Source organism: Mustelus asterias, chromosome 22 (genome assembly GCF_964213995.1).
Source record: "Mustelus asterias chromosome 22, sMusAst1.hap1.1, whole genome shotgun sequence".
Classification (NCBI taxonomy): Eukaryota; Metazoa; Chordata; class Chondrichthyes; order Carcharhiniformes; family Triakidae; genus Mustelus; species Mustelus asterias.
Window position 1 is genome coordinate 43100588 of NC_135822.1, and position 16016 is coordinate 43116603.

The 16016-nt window shown below is 45.7% G+C and overlaps 1 protein-coding gene across 7 annotated transcripts in view; it reads right to left on the reverse strand.

Moving 5' to 3' along the window:
• zbtb40 (zinc finger and BTB domain containing 40) overlaps positions 1 to 16016 on the reverse strand; it is a 111269-nt gene that overhangs the window by 20105 nt on the left and 75148 nt on the right. For 4 of the 7 annotated variants that reach the window (XM_078239192.1, XM_078239191.1, XM_078239188.1 and 1 more), the window contains 2 exons: positions 5636 to 5798; positions 36 to 122 (listed from right to left, as the gene is read on the reverse strand). In XM_078239192.1, the coding sequence (XP_078095318.1) occupies positions 36 to 122; positions 5636 to 5798 (250 nt within the window). Of the gene's footprint in view, positions 1 to 35; positions 123 to 5635; positions 5799 to 6514; positions 6562 to 11017; positions 11098 to 16016 lie in introns of those variants that run through there. The other 3 variants (XM_078239194.1, XM_078239190.1, XM_078239193.1) reach the window with 3 other exon arrangements.

Genomic DNA, 16016 nt, shown 5'->3' on the forward strand with positions numbered 1-16016 from the left:
GTCTAAATGGGTTAATGCTACCCAGCTTAACATACCCGAATGTTTGGACTTCATGTGTATGTGCAACAGTGCTTGTGTGGCAAAGGTGTCTTTACACTTCTCACACTCCAACATCTTGATATCTGAGAGAATAAAATGCAATATTTCATCAACAGAGAAAGGAAATGGTGGTTAGAATTCAATATTAATCAGGTAATAGTTTACCTTATTACCATTGTTGCATTCTAGATTGAATATTTTATCTGGTACTTCAAGAGTTATGATCAGGGCTTTCCCACTTCTGCTATCACCAACCTGAGTGTTTCTATTTACTTTAGTGTTGGGAAAATCATGGATTGATGAGCGCTGAAAGAGTAACATGTGTACTACTTTGCAAACAAGAGAATTGTGCTCAGGGTAACAACTGATCAGGGCTGAATTTACGCCCTTTTCCAATACTGACAGTCAGGACATATTGGACAGGATACAGAGAGATGCATTCACTGCAGAGCCAGACTTGGACTCGGAATCAAATCACTCATATTTTGAAAATAGCACACACCATTAGGGACAATTCCACCTACATTTATGCAGCAAATACTTGTGCAATTATTACAATGAAAGACAATTTATATTCCAACTGACACAACCTGCCTGATTGGACTGTTCACATTTATTACCCTGTAAAAGTTACTGCACCCCTTCACTAAAAAGAGAGAACCCTTAGGAGAGTGTTAAACAACTAATAGGGATGAAAAGCAGGGAAGAGGTTAAATTGCAAAATAAGTTGAACATATCATGCATTACACATGTAGAAGAATATTAACATCGATATCTGAGACAAAAATCAAGGTTCAAACTGCAACATACTTTGATTTAACACTAAAGTAAGCTCTAAGGAAACCAGGGATGTTGCTTTTCCTCCCCTAATTCTTTCTGAGACAGCAGATCCATGGCAGTGGGATTCTTCACTCATAGGTCTACAGAATGTGATTAAGTTATTCAACCAGGGAGTTGTTGCAGCTGCATGTTAACATACATAACTTCAAATAAATCATGAATGGTTTCACTACAACCTAACCTGGTGTATCCAGCATGCTTTGCAACCCAACATTCCCAAATCATTTTTCCAGGTCCTTGTCTGGACCTGGAAAAGATTTATCGATTTTGCTTCCAATTTTCACCTATCACCTTCATATGGCCCATCTGAAACTTCTCTTGCCTTCCTTGACCTCTCTGTCTCCATTTCTGCTGATAGACTGTCCACCTGTACCCATTACAAGCTCATCAACTCCCACAGCTACCCTGGCTACAGCTCTTCACACCCCACATCCTGTAAGGACCCCATCCCATTCTCAGTTCCTTCACCTCTGCCACATCTGTTCTGATGATGCTACCTTCCAAAATAGCACTGCCAATATGTCTTCCTTCTTCCTCAATTGTGGTTTTCCACCCGCTGTGGTTGACAGGGCTCTCAACCGTGTCTGACCCACCGCACTCACCCCTCCCCTCCCCCCCAGAACCAGGATAGGGTCCCCCTTATCCTCACTTTTCACCCCACCAGTCTCCACATTCAAAGGATCATCCTCCATCAACTCCAGCATGGTGGCACTACTCAAAACATCTTCCCCTCTCTCCCCCTATCAACATTCCATAGGGGCCGTTCTCTCCAGGACACCCTGTTCCACTCCTCCATCACACCCAACACCTCACCCGCTGCCCACGACATCTTTCAATGCAATTGCAGAAGGTGTTACACTTGCCCCTTCACCCTGCTCATCATCCCAGGGCCCAAACACTCTTTTCAGGTGAAGCATTGCTTCACATGCACCTCTTTTAATTTGGTCTATTGCATTCGCTGCTCCCAATGGGGTATATTCTACATTGGAGAGACCAAACGCAGCCTGGCTTTGCAGAACACCTTCAGATCGTCTGCAAGCAGGACCCAGACCTTCCGAATGGGCACATGACAGCCTTCCGGATTGAACATTGAGTTCAACAACTTCAGAGCCTGAACTCTCCCCTCCGCTTCCACTCCATTTCCATTTATTTTATGTCATTTCTGCTTTTATCGCATTCATCTATTTTTAATTACTATTTTTCCACTTCTCCAAATTCACTCTCCAGCTGGTCTCCAACCGCACAACGCCACCACCACCCCCACCTCTCTCTCCACTGCCCGCCCCCTCCCCGGCCCCCCACCACCCCCCACCCCTTTTTTTCCCCGGGCAACTGCCACATTCCTCAGCCCGTCCATAGAACCATAGAAAATTACAGCTCAGAAACAGGCCTTTTGGCCCTTCTTGTCTGTGCCGAACCATTTTTTGCCCAGTCCCACTGACCTGCACTTGGACCATATCCCTCCACACCCCTCTCATCCATGAACCCGTCCAAGTTTTTCTTAAATGTTAAAGGTGACCCCGCATTTACCACTTTATCCGGCAGCTCATTCCACACTCCCACCACTCTCTGCGTGAAGAAGCCCCCCCTAATATTCCCTTTAAACTTTTCTCCTTTCACTCTCAACCCATGCCCTCTGGTTTTTTTCTCCCCTAGCCTCAGCGGAAAAAGCCTGCTTGCATTCACTCTATCTATACCCATCAAAATCTTATACACCTCTATCAAATCTCCCCTCAATCTTCTACGCTCCAGGGAATCAAGTCCCAACCTATTCAATCTCTCTCTGTAACTCAGCTTCTCAAGTCCCGGCAACATCCTTGTGAACCTTCTCTGCACTCTTTCAATCTTATTTACATCCTTCCTGTAACTAGGTGACCAAAACTGTACACAATACTCCAAATTTGGCCTCACCAATGCCTTATATAACCTTACCATAACACTCCAACTTTTATACTCGATACTCCGATTTATAAAGGCCAATGTACCAAAGGCACTCTTTGCGAACCTATCCACCTGTGACGTCACTTTTAGGGAATTCTGTACCTGTATTCCCAGATCCCTCTGTTCAACTGCACTCTTCAGAGTCCTACCATTTACCCAGTACATTCTACTTTGGTTTGTCCTTCCAATGTGCAATATCTCACACTTGTCTGCGTTAAATTCCATTTGCCATTTTTCAGCCCATTTTTCTAGTTGGTCCAAATCCTTCTGCAAGCTTTGAAAACCTTCCTCACTGTCCACTACACCTCCAATCTTTGTATCATCAGCAAACTTGCTGATCCAATTGACCACATTATCATCCAGATCATTGATATAGATGACAAACAACAATGGACCCAACACCGATCCCTGCGGCACACCACTAGTCGCACGCCTCGACTCAGAGAAGCAATCCTCCACAACCACTCTCTGGCTTCTTCCACTGAGCCAGTGTCTAATCCAATTTACTACCTCCCCATGTATACCTAGCGACTGAACCTTCCTAACTAACCTCCCATGAGGGACCTTGTCAAAGGCCTTGCTGAAATCCAGGTAGACAACATCCACTGCTTTCCATTCGTCCACTTTCCTGGTAACCTCCTCGAAAAACTCTAATAGATTGGTCAAACATGACCTACCACGCACAAAGCCATGTAGACTCTCCCTAATAAGTCCCTGTCTATCCAAATATTTGTAGATCCTATCCCTTATCACACCTTCCAATAACTTGCCCACCACCGACGTCAAACTTACTGGCCTATAATTTCCCGGATTTCTTTTGGAACCTTTTTTAAACAACGGAACAACATGAGCCACCCTCCAATCATCTGGCACCTCCCCCGTGAATACTGACATTTTAAATATGTCTGCCAGGGCCCCTGAAAGTTCAACACTCGCTTCCCTCAAGGTCCGTGGGAATACCCTGTCTGGTCCTGGGGATTTATCCACTCTGATTTGCCTCAAGACAGCGAGCACCTCCTCCCCTTTGATATGTAAAGGTTCCATGACCTCCTTACCTGTTTGCCCTATTTCCGTAGACTCCATGCCCGTTTCCTCAGTAAATACGGATGCAAAAAAAACCATTTAGTATCTCCCCCATCTCTTTTGGTTCCATATACAGTCTACCACTCTGGTCTTCAAGAGGACCAATTTTATCCCTCACTATCCTTTTGCTCCTAACATACCTATAGAAGCTCTTTGGATTTTCCTTCACTCTGTCTGTCAAAGCAACCTCATGTCTTCTTTTAGCCCTCCTGATTTCCCTCTTAAGTAGCTTCTTGCACTTTTTATACTCAAGCATCTGATCTGTTCCTTGCTGCCTGTACATTTCATACAACTCTCTCTTCCTCTTAATCAGTGTTACAATCTCCCTTGAGAACCAAGGTTCCTTATTCCTATTTACTTTGCCTTTAATCCTGACAGGAACATACAAACTCTGCACTCTCAAAATTTCTCCTTTGAAGGCCTCCCACTTTCCATTTACATCCTTACCAGAGAACAGCCTGTGCCAATCCACACTTCCCAGGTCCCTTCTCATTTCATCAAATTTGGCCTTTTTCCAGTTCAGAACTTCAACCCGAGGACCAGATCTATCCTTATCCATGATCAGGTTGAAACTAATGGCATTATAATCACTGGATCCAAAGTGTTCCCTCACACTCACATCCATCACCTGCCCTAACTCATTTCCCAATAGGAGATCCAATATCGCATCCTCTCTAGTTGGCACCTCTATATACTGATGTAGAAAATTCTCCTGAACACATTTTACAAACTCTACCCCGTCTAAACCTTTAACATGCGAGTCCCAATCTATATGTGGAAAATTAAAATCCCCTACTATCACAACTTTGTGTTTCTTGCAGTTGTCAGCTATCTCTCCGCTGATTTGCTCCTCCAATTCTCGCTGACTATTGGGTGGTCTATAATACAACCCCATTAATGTGGTCATACCTTTCCTGTTTCTCAGCTCCACCCATAGGGCCTCTGTAGACAAGCTCCCTAATCTATCCTGCCTGAGTACCGCTGTAACATTTTCCCTGACCAACAATGCCACCCCCTCCACCTTTTATCCTCTGCCTCTATCCCGTCTGAAAGATTGGAACCCCGGAAAATTGAGCTGCCAGTCCTGCCCCTCCTGTAGCCAAGTTTCACAAATGGCTATAATGTCATATTTCCATGTGTCTATCACGCCTTCAGCTCATCTGCCTTCCCCACAATACTCCTGGCATTGAAATAGACACACCTCAAAAGATTATTTCCACCACACTCTACCCTTCCATTTGTCCCTTAACAATCTGTACCTTTGTTCTACCATTCACACATTCGGATCATTTAATGGACACTTTTAGCACCTTTCTCAGCCTTTCATCACCAATTTACATTCCCCTTCTCCAATTACAGCTTCTGCACCACCACCCCCACCCCGCCCCCAACCATCACAGTATAAATCTCTGCTATTCTTTGCTTTCAGCTCTGACGAAGGGTCATCCTGACTCAAAATGTTGGCTCTATTCTCTCTCCACAGATGCTGTCAGACCTGCTGAGATTTTCCAGCATTTTCTGTTTTTGTTTCCGATTCCAGCATCGCAGTATTTTGCCTTTATTCCCAAATCATTACTGCCATGAACGCTGACACTCCCGGGACTAGCATCAATTATCACTCCAGGGTAAGGGATCAAATACAAGGCTTTCCTCCTCTGTGTGAACCAATGTCAAGCCACACATTTACACACGGAGATTGAGAGAGGTACAAAATCAGAAAGATAGATATTACCTGAATGGTAGGACTTCACGTGCTTATTCAGAGATGCTGTGCTGCCAAAGGACTTCTCACATGCTGAGCACACCAGAGTGGCAAACTTTGGAGAGCGGTGATTTTGTGCTGCAAAGATGTCAGGGTGGTGGGTACGATTATGATACCAAAGCCCCGACAGTTGCTGCAAAAGATATGATAAAAAACACATTAGAAAAGTCATGGATGAGAAAGGGCAGGCTGGTCCTCGGGGCTTCAGTTCACTTAGCTTCTCTTCTAAATGTATCTTCAACAATTCTCTCTTTAATTTCAACCTACCTGGTCAGTTAGCCAGAAACTTATCATCTTTGCAAAGAAATTGGATTCAAACATAAAAAATGAATCACATGTCAACTACCTCCTAACTGAACCATGCTGTACATGAAAGCAACATCTTATCGTCTAGTCCATCGTAGAGTCATATAGTACATAAGGGGCCCTTCAGCCCATTGAGGCTGCACTGACAAAACTACAATAATCTACACTAACCCCACTTTCCAGCACTTGACCCATAGGCTTGAATGTTCTGACATTTCAAGTACTCTTCCACGTACATTTTGACAGTTGTGAGGTTCCCCCCCCCCCCTCTACGACCCTCCGAGTGAAAACATTTTTCCTCCAGTCTCCTCTAAACCTATCTTAACACTATGCCCCCTCATTATTGACCATTCAACTAAGGGGAACAGCTGCTTCCTATCCACCTTTCTCTGCTCTAAAGAAAACAATAAGAAGTCTAACAACACCAGGTTAAACCTGGTGTTGTTAGACTTCTTACTGTGTTTACCCCAGTCCAACGCCGGCATCTCCACAAAAAGAAAACAACCCAAACATATCCAGCCTCTCATCATAGCTCAAACTCACAGTTCTTTTATAGAACTATCCAATTACTTTCCTTCTTTCATCTTGGCCTAGAATAAAGAGAAAGGTCAGTGGTAGAGGTGTAAAACTTAAATAACAAATGACCCCCATCTCTAGGTTTGCAAGGGAGCCAGAAGGTCTACATAATAAAAAATTTAAGCTATGTATATAGCGCCCAGGTCATAGGAGGGTAAAAGAGGAGAGTTGAATAACATAGAACATAGAACATAGAAAGCCACAGCACAAACAGGCCCTTCGGCCCACAAGTTGCGCCGATCACATCCCCACCTCTAGGCCTATCTATAGCCCTCAATCCCATTAAATCCCATGTACTCATCCAGAAGTCTCTTAAAAGACCCCAACGAGTTTGCCTCCACCACCACCGACGTCAGCCGATTCCACTCACCCACCACCCTCTGAGTGAAAAACTTACCCCTGACATCCCCCCTGTACCTACCCCCCAGCACCTTAAACCTGTGTCCTCTCGTAGCAACCATTTCAGCCCTTGGAAATAGCCTCTGAGAGTCCACCCTATCCAGACCCCTCAACATCTTGTAAACCTCTATCAGGTCACCTCTCATCCTTCGTCTCTCCAGGGAGAAGAGACCAAGCTCCCTCAACCTACCCTCATAAGGCATGCCCCCCAATCCAGGCAACATCCTTGTAAATCTCCTCTGCACCCTTTCAATGGCTTCAACATCTTTCCTGTAATGAGGTGACCAGAACTGCGCGCAGTACTCCAAGTGGGGTCTAACCAGGGTCCTATAAAGCTGCAGCATTATCTCCCGACTCCTAAACTCAATCCCTCGATTAATGAAGGCTAGTACGCCATACGCCTTCTTGACCGCATCCTCCACCTGCGAGGCCGATTTAAGAGTCCTATGGACCCGGACCCCAAGGTCCTTCTGATCCTCTACACTGCTAAGAATGGTACCCTTCATTTTATACTGCTGCTCCATCCCATTGGATCTGCCAAAATGGATCACCACACACTTATCCGGGTTGAAGTCCATCTGCCACTTCTCCGCCCAGTCTTGCATTCTATCTATGTCTCGCTGCAACTTCTGACATCCCTCCAAACTATCCACAACACCACCTACCTTGGTGTCGTCAGCAAACTTACCAACCCATCCCTCCACTTCCTCATCCAGGTCATTTATGAAAATGACAAACAGCAAGGGTCCCAGAACAGATCCCTGGGGCACTCCACTGGTCACTGACCTCCATGCAGAGAAAGACCCCTCCACAGCCACTCTCTGCCTTCTGCAGGCAAGCCAGTTCTGGATCCACAAGGCAACAGCCCCTTGGATCCCATGCCCTCTCACTTTCTCAAGAAGTCTTGCATGGGGGACCTTATCGAACGCTTTGCTGAAGTCCATATAGACCACATCCACCGCTCTTCCTTCGTCAATGTGCTTGGTCACATTTTCAAAGAACTCAACCAGGCTCGTAAGGCACGACCTGCCCCTGACAAAGCCGTGCTGACTACTTTTGATCATACTAAACTTCTCTAGATGATCATAAATCCTGTCTCTCAGGATCCTCTCCATCAACTTACCAACCACTGAGGTTAGACTCACCGGTCGGTAATTTCCCGGGCTGTCCCTGTTCCCTTTCTTGAATATAGGGACCACATCCGCAATCCTCCAATCCTCCGGAACCTCTCCCGTCTCCATCGACGATGCAAAGATCATCGCCAAAGGCTCCGCAATCTCCTCCCTCGCCTCCCACAGTAACCTGGGGTACATCCCATCCGGTCCCGGCGACTTACCAACCTTGATGCCATTCAATAGTTCCAACACATCCTCTTTCTTTATGTCCACATGCTCGATCCTTTCTGTCCTCCGCAATCCAGCAGTACAACCACCCAGATCCCTTTCCACCGTGAATACCGAGGTAAAGTATTCATTAAGCACCTCCGCCATTTCTAACGGTTCCGCACAAACTTTTCCCCCTTCACCTTTTAAGGGTCCTATGCCTTCACATCTCATCCTTTTACTCTTGACATATTTGTAGAAAGCCTTGGGATTCTCCTTAATCTTACCCGCCAAGGTCTTCTCATGACCCCTTCTCGCTCTCCTAATTTCCTTCTTAAGCTCCTTCCTACATCGCGTATACTCCTCTAAATCCTTAACACCTCCTAGCTCTCTGAACCTTCTGTACGCCTCTCTTTTCTTATTCACCAGGTTCATCACAACCTTCGTGCACCACGGTTCCCGTACCCTACCAACACCCCCCTGTCTCATCGGAACGTTGTCATGCAGAGCTCCAGACAAACATTCCTTGAAAATCCTCCACTTTCCTTCGGTACTTTTCCCCAAGAATGCCTCCTTCCAATTTACCCGTCTAATTTCCTCCCTGATGACACTGTATTTCCCTTTACTCCAGAGAAACACTTTCCTAGCCTGCCTGACCCTATCTCTTTCCAATGCTATCGTGAAGGAGATAGAATTATGATCGCTATCCCCAAGATGCTCACCCACCGAGAGATCCTCCACCTGTCCAGGTTCATTAGCCAGCACCAGATCAAGAACAGCCTCTCCTCTAGTAGGCTTATCCACATACTGTGTCAGGAAACTCTCCTGGACACACCTAACAAACTCCTCTCCATCCAAACCCCTAGCCCTAGGGATATTCCAATCTATGTTTGGGAAATTAAAATCTCCCATCACGACAACTCTGTTATTCCTACATCTCTCCAGGATCTGTTTCCCCATCTGCTCCTCAACATCTCTGTTACTATTGGGCGGCCTATAGAAAACACCCAGCAAAGTTACCGACCCCTTCCTGTTCCTAACCTCCACCCACAGAGATTCCGTAGTCAGTCCCTCCACGGCGTCCACCTTCTCTACAGCCGTGACACTATCCCTGATCAACAGTGCCACTCCCCCCCCTCTCTTGCCTCCCTCCCTGTCCTTCCTGAAACATCTAAAACCCGGCACCTGAAGCACCCAGTCCTGTCCCTGAGACATCCAAGTCTCCGTAATGGCCACCACATCACAATTCGAAGCAGCAATCCACGCTCCAAGCTCATCCACTTTATTCACTACACTCCTGGCATTAAAATAGACACATCTCAGACCTTCAGCCTGAGCACTTCCCTTCTCCCTCACTCGTCTAACCTCCCTCTTACCCTGTCTACATTCCTTATCTATTTGCGAGCTAACCTCCTCGCTCTCAGTCCCCTCATTTCTATTCCCTCCCCCCAACCTTTCTAGTTTAAAGTCTCACCAGTAGCCTTAGCCAACCTTCCCGCCAGGATATTGGTCCCCCTGGGATTCAAGTGCCACCCGTCTTTTTTAAACAGGTCACACCTGCCCCTAAAGAGGTCCCAATGATCCAAGTACCCAAATCCTTGTCCCTTGCTCCAGTCCCTCAGCCACGCATTAATTCTCCACCGATTCCTGTTCTCACTCTCCCGCGGCACAGGCAGCAATCCCGAGATTACTACCTTTGCATTCCTCTTTCTCAGCTGTCTACCCAACTCCCTATATTCTCTTTTCATGACCCCTTCCCTCTTCCTACCTATGTCAGCAGTACCTATATGCATCACGACCTTGGGCTCCTCTCCCTCCCCCTTCAGGATTTCTGGGACTCGACCAGAGACATCCCGGACCCCTGCACCAGGGAGGCAAACCACCATCCGAGAGTCCCGTCTGTGTCCGCAAAAACGCCTATCTGACCCTCTCACCGTAGAGTCCCCAATTAGCACTACCCTCCTTTCCTTACCCCTTTGCACTACTGGGCCAGGCTCAGCTCCAGAGACACTGCCACCGCTGCTTCCCCCAGGTGGGCTGTCCACCCCAGTAGTACTCAGACAGGAGTACTTATTATTAAGGGGCACATCCACCGGGGTGCTCACCATCACCCGAGCTTTCTCCTTCCTCACTGTTACCCAGTTACCCTCCTCCCGTGGTCCCGGTGTGACCACCTGCCGATAGCTCCTGTCAATGACCTCCTCACTATCCCTAACCCGGCGAAGGTCCTCGAGCTGCAATTCCAGTTCCCTAACATGGTCCCTTAGGAACCGCAGCTCAACACACCCAGCACAGATATGGTCGTCCGGGAGGCTAGGAGCCTCCAGGACCTCCCACATCCTACATTGGGAACAACATACTGGCCTGACAGTCATAATTGCCCTTTTAAACACAGGGAAAAAAGTGAATGAAGATTATTCCTCTCTGTTCCAAATTATTTCTACCAAGGTACCCGGAGAAAAGTAACTTATAAATAAAATTTTTTAAAAATAAGAAACTCACCCCTGCTCGCCCTTTCTGCCTAAGCCCGATGAGCCAAAGCCCCTCAGTTCTCACTCAGCTCCGTCTCACTCCGCTGCCCGCTAGATAGTGGGACCTGCCTTTTAAACCTCCTCTGCACTAAAAAAAAACTCAAGAGACCCTTCCCAGTAAACCCCGCGGCCACTGCCGGTTGCGCGCCAAAATTTAAAACTAAATTAAATAAATAAATAACACCCGCGGAAAAGTACTTAAAACTAATTCTTACCCCAAAAATCCTGTCACCAGTCACAGCTCTGCCTTTCTCCACAGCAACAAGAGCTCTCCACAGCAACAAGAGGAACCTGTGCTCTGGAGAAGGGACACCTACATCTCTTAGCCATATAAATTATTAGTATGGTTTCAAAACCAAAGAGTTATGTTGAAGGTAAAATAATTTGTTTGCATTTCTGGTTTGATGATTTCAAATACATGCGAAGCTGTTATGGTGATAGTGATTCGGAATGGAATTTTAATTATTTTGTTTGTGTGTGTTTGTTGACAAGCAAACACTTCAGTTTGGATTTCATGAGGGAGGGGCAGCTGGAAGATTTGCTCTAATGAAAGAAATCTATAGTGATCCTCACAGAGCCTTGTGGCAGAAAGGAACTAGTAGAATTAGCTTGGAAAACTGTGGATAGGCAGTTGCAACATAGGAAAGAGGAATAGGCCATTTTGCCCTTTGTGTCTGCTCCACCATTCAACTAGATCATGGCTGATCTACTATCTTAATGCCATTTTCTCTCCTTATCCCCAAATTTTCTGATATCTTTAACATCTAGAAATATGTTGACCTTTGTCTCAACATTCACAATGATTGAGCCTGCACAGCCTTCTGAGGTCAAGAATTCCAAAGATTCATCGTCCTTCCTGAATGAAGAAATTCCTCCTCGTTTCAATTCTAAATGACCTACCTCTTATTCTAAGGCTGTGTCCCACGTCATCTGCCCTTTGACAGTCCATATACACATCAACCATTCTACCGTCAAACCCGTCTGTTACTTTAGCAAATAACTTAAAATCAGTTCTGATGAAAGCTTATCGATTTGAGATGTTACCTCTATTCGTCTCCACAGATGTTGCCAGGTATTGAGTAATTTCCAGCATTTTCTGTTGCTCTTATTAACTTAAAATCCTAGCTGGCTTTCATTTATTCAATCATATTTTCCCGAATCCTAATTAATTCCATTATTATTGTCTCCAAATTTCCTCAGTGAATGCATTGAAGTGTAAACATCGAATTCTACCACTGTAATTAAGGAAATTAAGATTTCTGAAGGTTCAAGTCTTTAGGTGGAAGGATCCTAATGTCAGAACAAAAATAGGGCCAGAACCAACAACAGTGAAAGATGCCGGCTCTGTATTCAATATTAAACATTTATTCTGAACTTCCCCTTGGCTAGAGTTCAAGATTTTGTCTCATGGAAAATGTTTTGGGGTCTGAATTTGTCATGTGGGGACCTTCCAACCAACTGGCATATTTCATAGGAAAAATTTCCCATCTCCTGCCTCCAATTTACCCACCTGCTGACAACATTCAAGTTTTTTTAGTGAATAGCAATTAGAACATAGAACAGTACAGTACAGAACAGGCCCTTCGGCCCACGATGTTGTGCCGAGCTTTATCTGAAACCAAGATCAAGCTATCCCACTCCCTATCATCCTGGTGTGCTCCATGTGCCTATCCAATAACCGCTTAAATGTTCCGAAAGTGTCTGACTCCACTATCACTGCAGGCTGTCCATTCCACACCCCAACCACTCTCTGCGTAAAGAACCTACCTCTGATATCCTTCCTATATCTCCCACCACGAACCCTATAGTTATGCCCCCTTGTAATAGCTCCATCCACCCGAGGAAATAGTCTTTGAACGTTCACTCTATCTATCCCCTTCATCATTTTATAAACCTCTATTAAGTCTCCCCCTCAGCCTCCTCCACTCCAGAGAGAACAGCCCTAGCTCCCTCAACCTTTCTTCATAAGACCTACCCTCAAAGCCAGGCAGCATCCTGGTAAATCTCCTCTGCACTCTTTCCAGTGCTTCCACATCCTTCTTATAGTGAGGTGACCAGAACTGCACGCAATATTCCAAATGTGATCTCACCAAGGTCCTGTACAGTTGCAGCATAACCCCATGGCTCTTAAACTCCAACCCCCTGTTAATAAAAGCTAACACACTATAGGCCTTCTTCACAGCTCTATCCACTTGAGTGGCAACCTTTAGAGATCTGTGGATATGAACCCCAAGATCTCTCTGTTCCTCCACAGTCTTCAGAACCCTACCTTTGACCCTGTAATCCACATTCAACTGATCGATCAAAGCCATCTATCTAGCAGATACACTTACAGTCAGAGAGTCATAGAGATCTACAGCATGGAAACAGGCCCTGTAGCCCAACTTGTCCATGTCCCCTTTTTTTTAAACCACCAAGCTGGTCCCAGTTGCCCGTTGTAACTGTCTAAATGCTTTTTAAAAGACAAAATTGTACCCGTCTCTACTGCTACCTCTGGCAGCTTGTTCCAGACCTGGCCCAGAACCGATTCAAGATGCATGTGTCAGGGAGTCCAGAGGATCAGCCTTGACCCATCTTGACCTTTGATTTAGGTGGTTTGTAACTTGCCCCACAGCAGGCAGCAAGTACAGTTCTGGAAGCAGGATGAACATAGAGCTGAGAATGTAAGTTGCAGCAATCCACACTACAGCCAGAGCTCAATATATGTGAAATACTGATCTGCACTTATATACAACAGAGTGCCAATCAAGATAAGATTAGGATTACTTATCTTATGTTAACTGCCCTGTTCTCTCCATATATGTCCCACTAACTAATTCTCGCATTTTAAAATGTTCAGTTTCCAGTCTCTGCAGTTTTTTCTTGGTTTTAAAATGATTTTTATTCTCTTTTTTATGTTGAGCCATGTGGGCATCACTGGCTGGTTGGCATTTATTGCCCTTCCCTAACTGTCCTTGAGAAGGTGGTAGTGAGCAGCGTACTTGAACCGCTGCAGCCCATGAGGTGTAGGTCCACCCACAGTGCTGTTAGGGAGGTAGTTTCAGGATTTTAACCCAGTGACAGTGAAGGAACAGAGATATATTTTCATGTCAGGATGTTGTGCGACTTGAAGTGGATCTTACAAGTGATGGTATTCCCAAGCATCCGTTGCCCTTGTTTTTCTATATGCCAGAGCTCATGGGTGCTGAATGTACTGTCAAAGGAATCTTGACACTTGCCAAACAACTCAACTGTAGTCCATTTTGTAGGTTTGCACTCATCCAGGTAAATGGAGAGCATTCCATCTCATTATTGATATGTCGATGGTGGACAGGCTTTGGGAAATCAGGAGTTGAGTTACTCGCCACAGAATTTCCAACATTCTGTGCCTGCTTTTAGAGCCACACGCACACACAGCCACCTGGCTGAGATAGTGGTGGGCTCCTGAGTTGGGTGTACTTCAGAGTGAATTACTGACTTCAGAAATTGAGAAGTTTGGAACAAGCAGTGAAGTGGAATACTTTTGAGTGGATATTCAATCCTACGAAAGTGAAATGTATAAATCATATTAACTGTATAGAACCTATAACTGGGCAATACTTGCTCCCGAGTTCAAGGAATCAAATCACAATGTGTCTGGGCAGCAATTTTAATGCTACAGTCGACGGTTAAATGATTGAATATATATGGACCTCTGGTTACAACAGGGAAACTAAGGACTTCTAGGGACAAAGCAATTTCTGTTGGAGCGTAACGCAACATTGATATAGTTGAGGTCTATATCTATAGTACCTTTCAGATACTGTTACTATAATTAATCAAAACACATGCAAACTCAAAATTAAAATGTGGTCCAATGCTTGGTCCTCAGAATTAAACAACTCACTGGAAGAGGAGGCTCCACAAAAATCACCACCCTCAATGATGGAGGAGACCAGCACATCAGTGCAAAAGATAAGACATTCGCAACAATCTTCAGCCAGAAGTGCCTAATGGATGATCCATCGCGGCCTCCTCTAGTGGTCCCCAGTATCTCAGATGCCAGTCTCCAACCAATTTGATTCACTCCACATGATATAATGAAACGGTTGGAGGCACTGGATACTGCAAAGGCAATGGGCCTGATAACATTCTGGCAACAGTACTGAAGACTTGTGCTCCAGAACTTGCCACTCCCCTAGTCAAGCTCTTCTAGTACAGTTATAACACTGGCATCTACCCAACAATGTGGAAAATTGCCCAGGTATGTCCTGTACACAAAAAGCAAGACAAACCCAACCCGGCCAATTACTGTCCAGTCTACTCTCGATCATCAGTAAAGTGATGGAAGGGGTCATCAACAGTGCTAACAAGCAGCACCTGCTCAGTGGCGCCCATTTGGGTTTCACCAGGATCACTCAGCTCCTGACCTCATTACAGCCTTGATCCAAACATGGACAAAAGAGCTGAGAGTGACAGCCCTTGACATCAAGGCTGCCTTCAACCTCGTGTGGCATCAAGGAGCCCCAGCAAAACTAGAATCAATGGGTATCAGGGAGCAAACACTCTGCTGGTTGGAGTCATACCTGGTACATAGGAAGATGGTTGTGGTTACGGAGGGTCAGTCATCTCAACTCCAGGACATCTCTGCAGGAGTCCCTCAGAGTAGTGTCCTGGGCCTAACCATATTCAACTGCTTCATCAACGACCATCATAAGGTCAAAAGTGGGGGTGTTTGCCAATGATTGTGTAATGTTCAGCACCATTCGCGATTCCTCAGATACTGAAACAGTCCATATCCAAATGCAACAAGATCTGGACAATATCCAAGCTTGGGCTGACAAGTGGCAAGTAAAAATTGCGCCACACAAATGCCAGGCATTGACCATCACCAATAAGAGACACTCTAACCACCGCCCCTTGACATTCAATGGCATACCATCACTGAATCCCCCACTGTCAACAGCCTTGGGGGTTATCATTGACCAGAAACTCAACTGGACTCGCCAAAAAAAAAGTGGCTACAAGAGCAGGTCAGAGACTAGGAATACTGCGGCGAGTAACTCACCTCCTGACTCCCCAAAGACTATCCACCATCTACAAGGTACAAGTCAGGAGTGTGATGGCACACTTGCCTGGATGGGTGCAGCTCCAACAACACTCAAGAAGCTTGACACCATCCAGGACAAAGCAGTCCGCTTGATTGGCACCACATCTGCAAACATCCACACCCACCACCACCGACACTCAGTAGCAGCA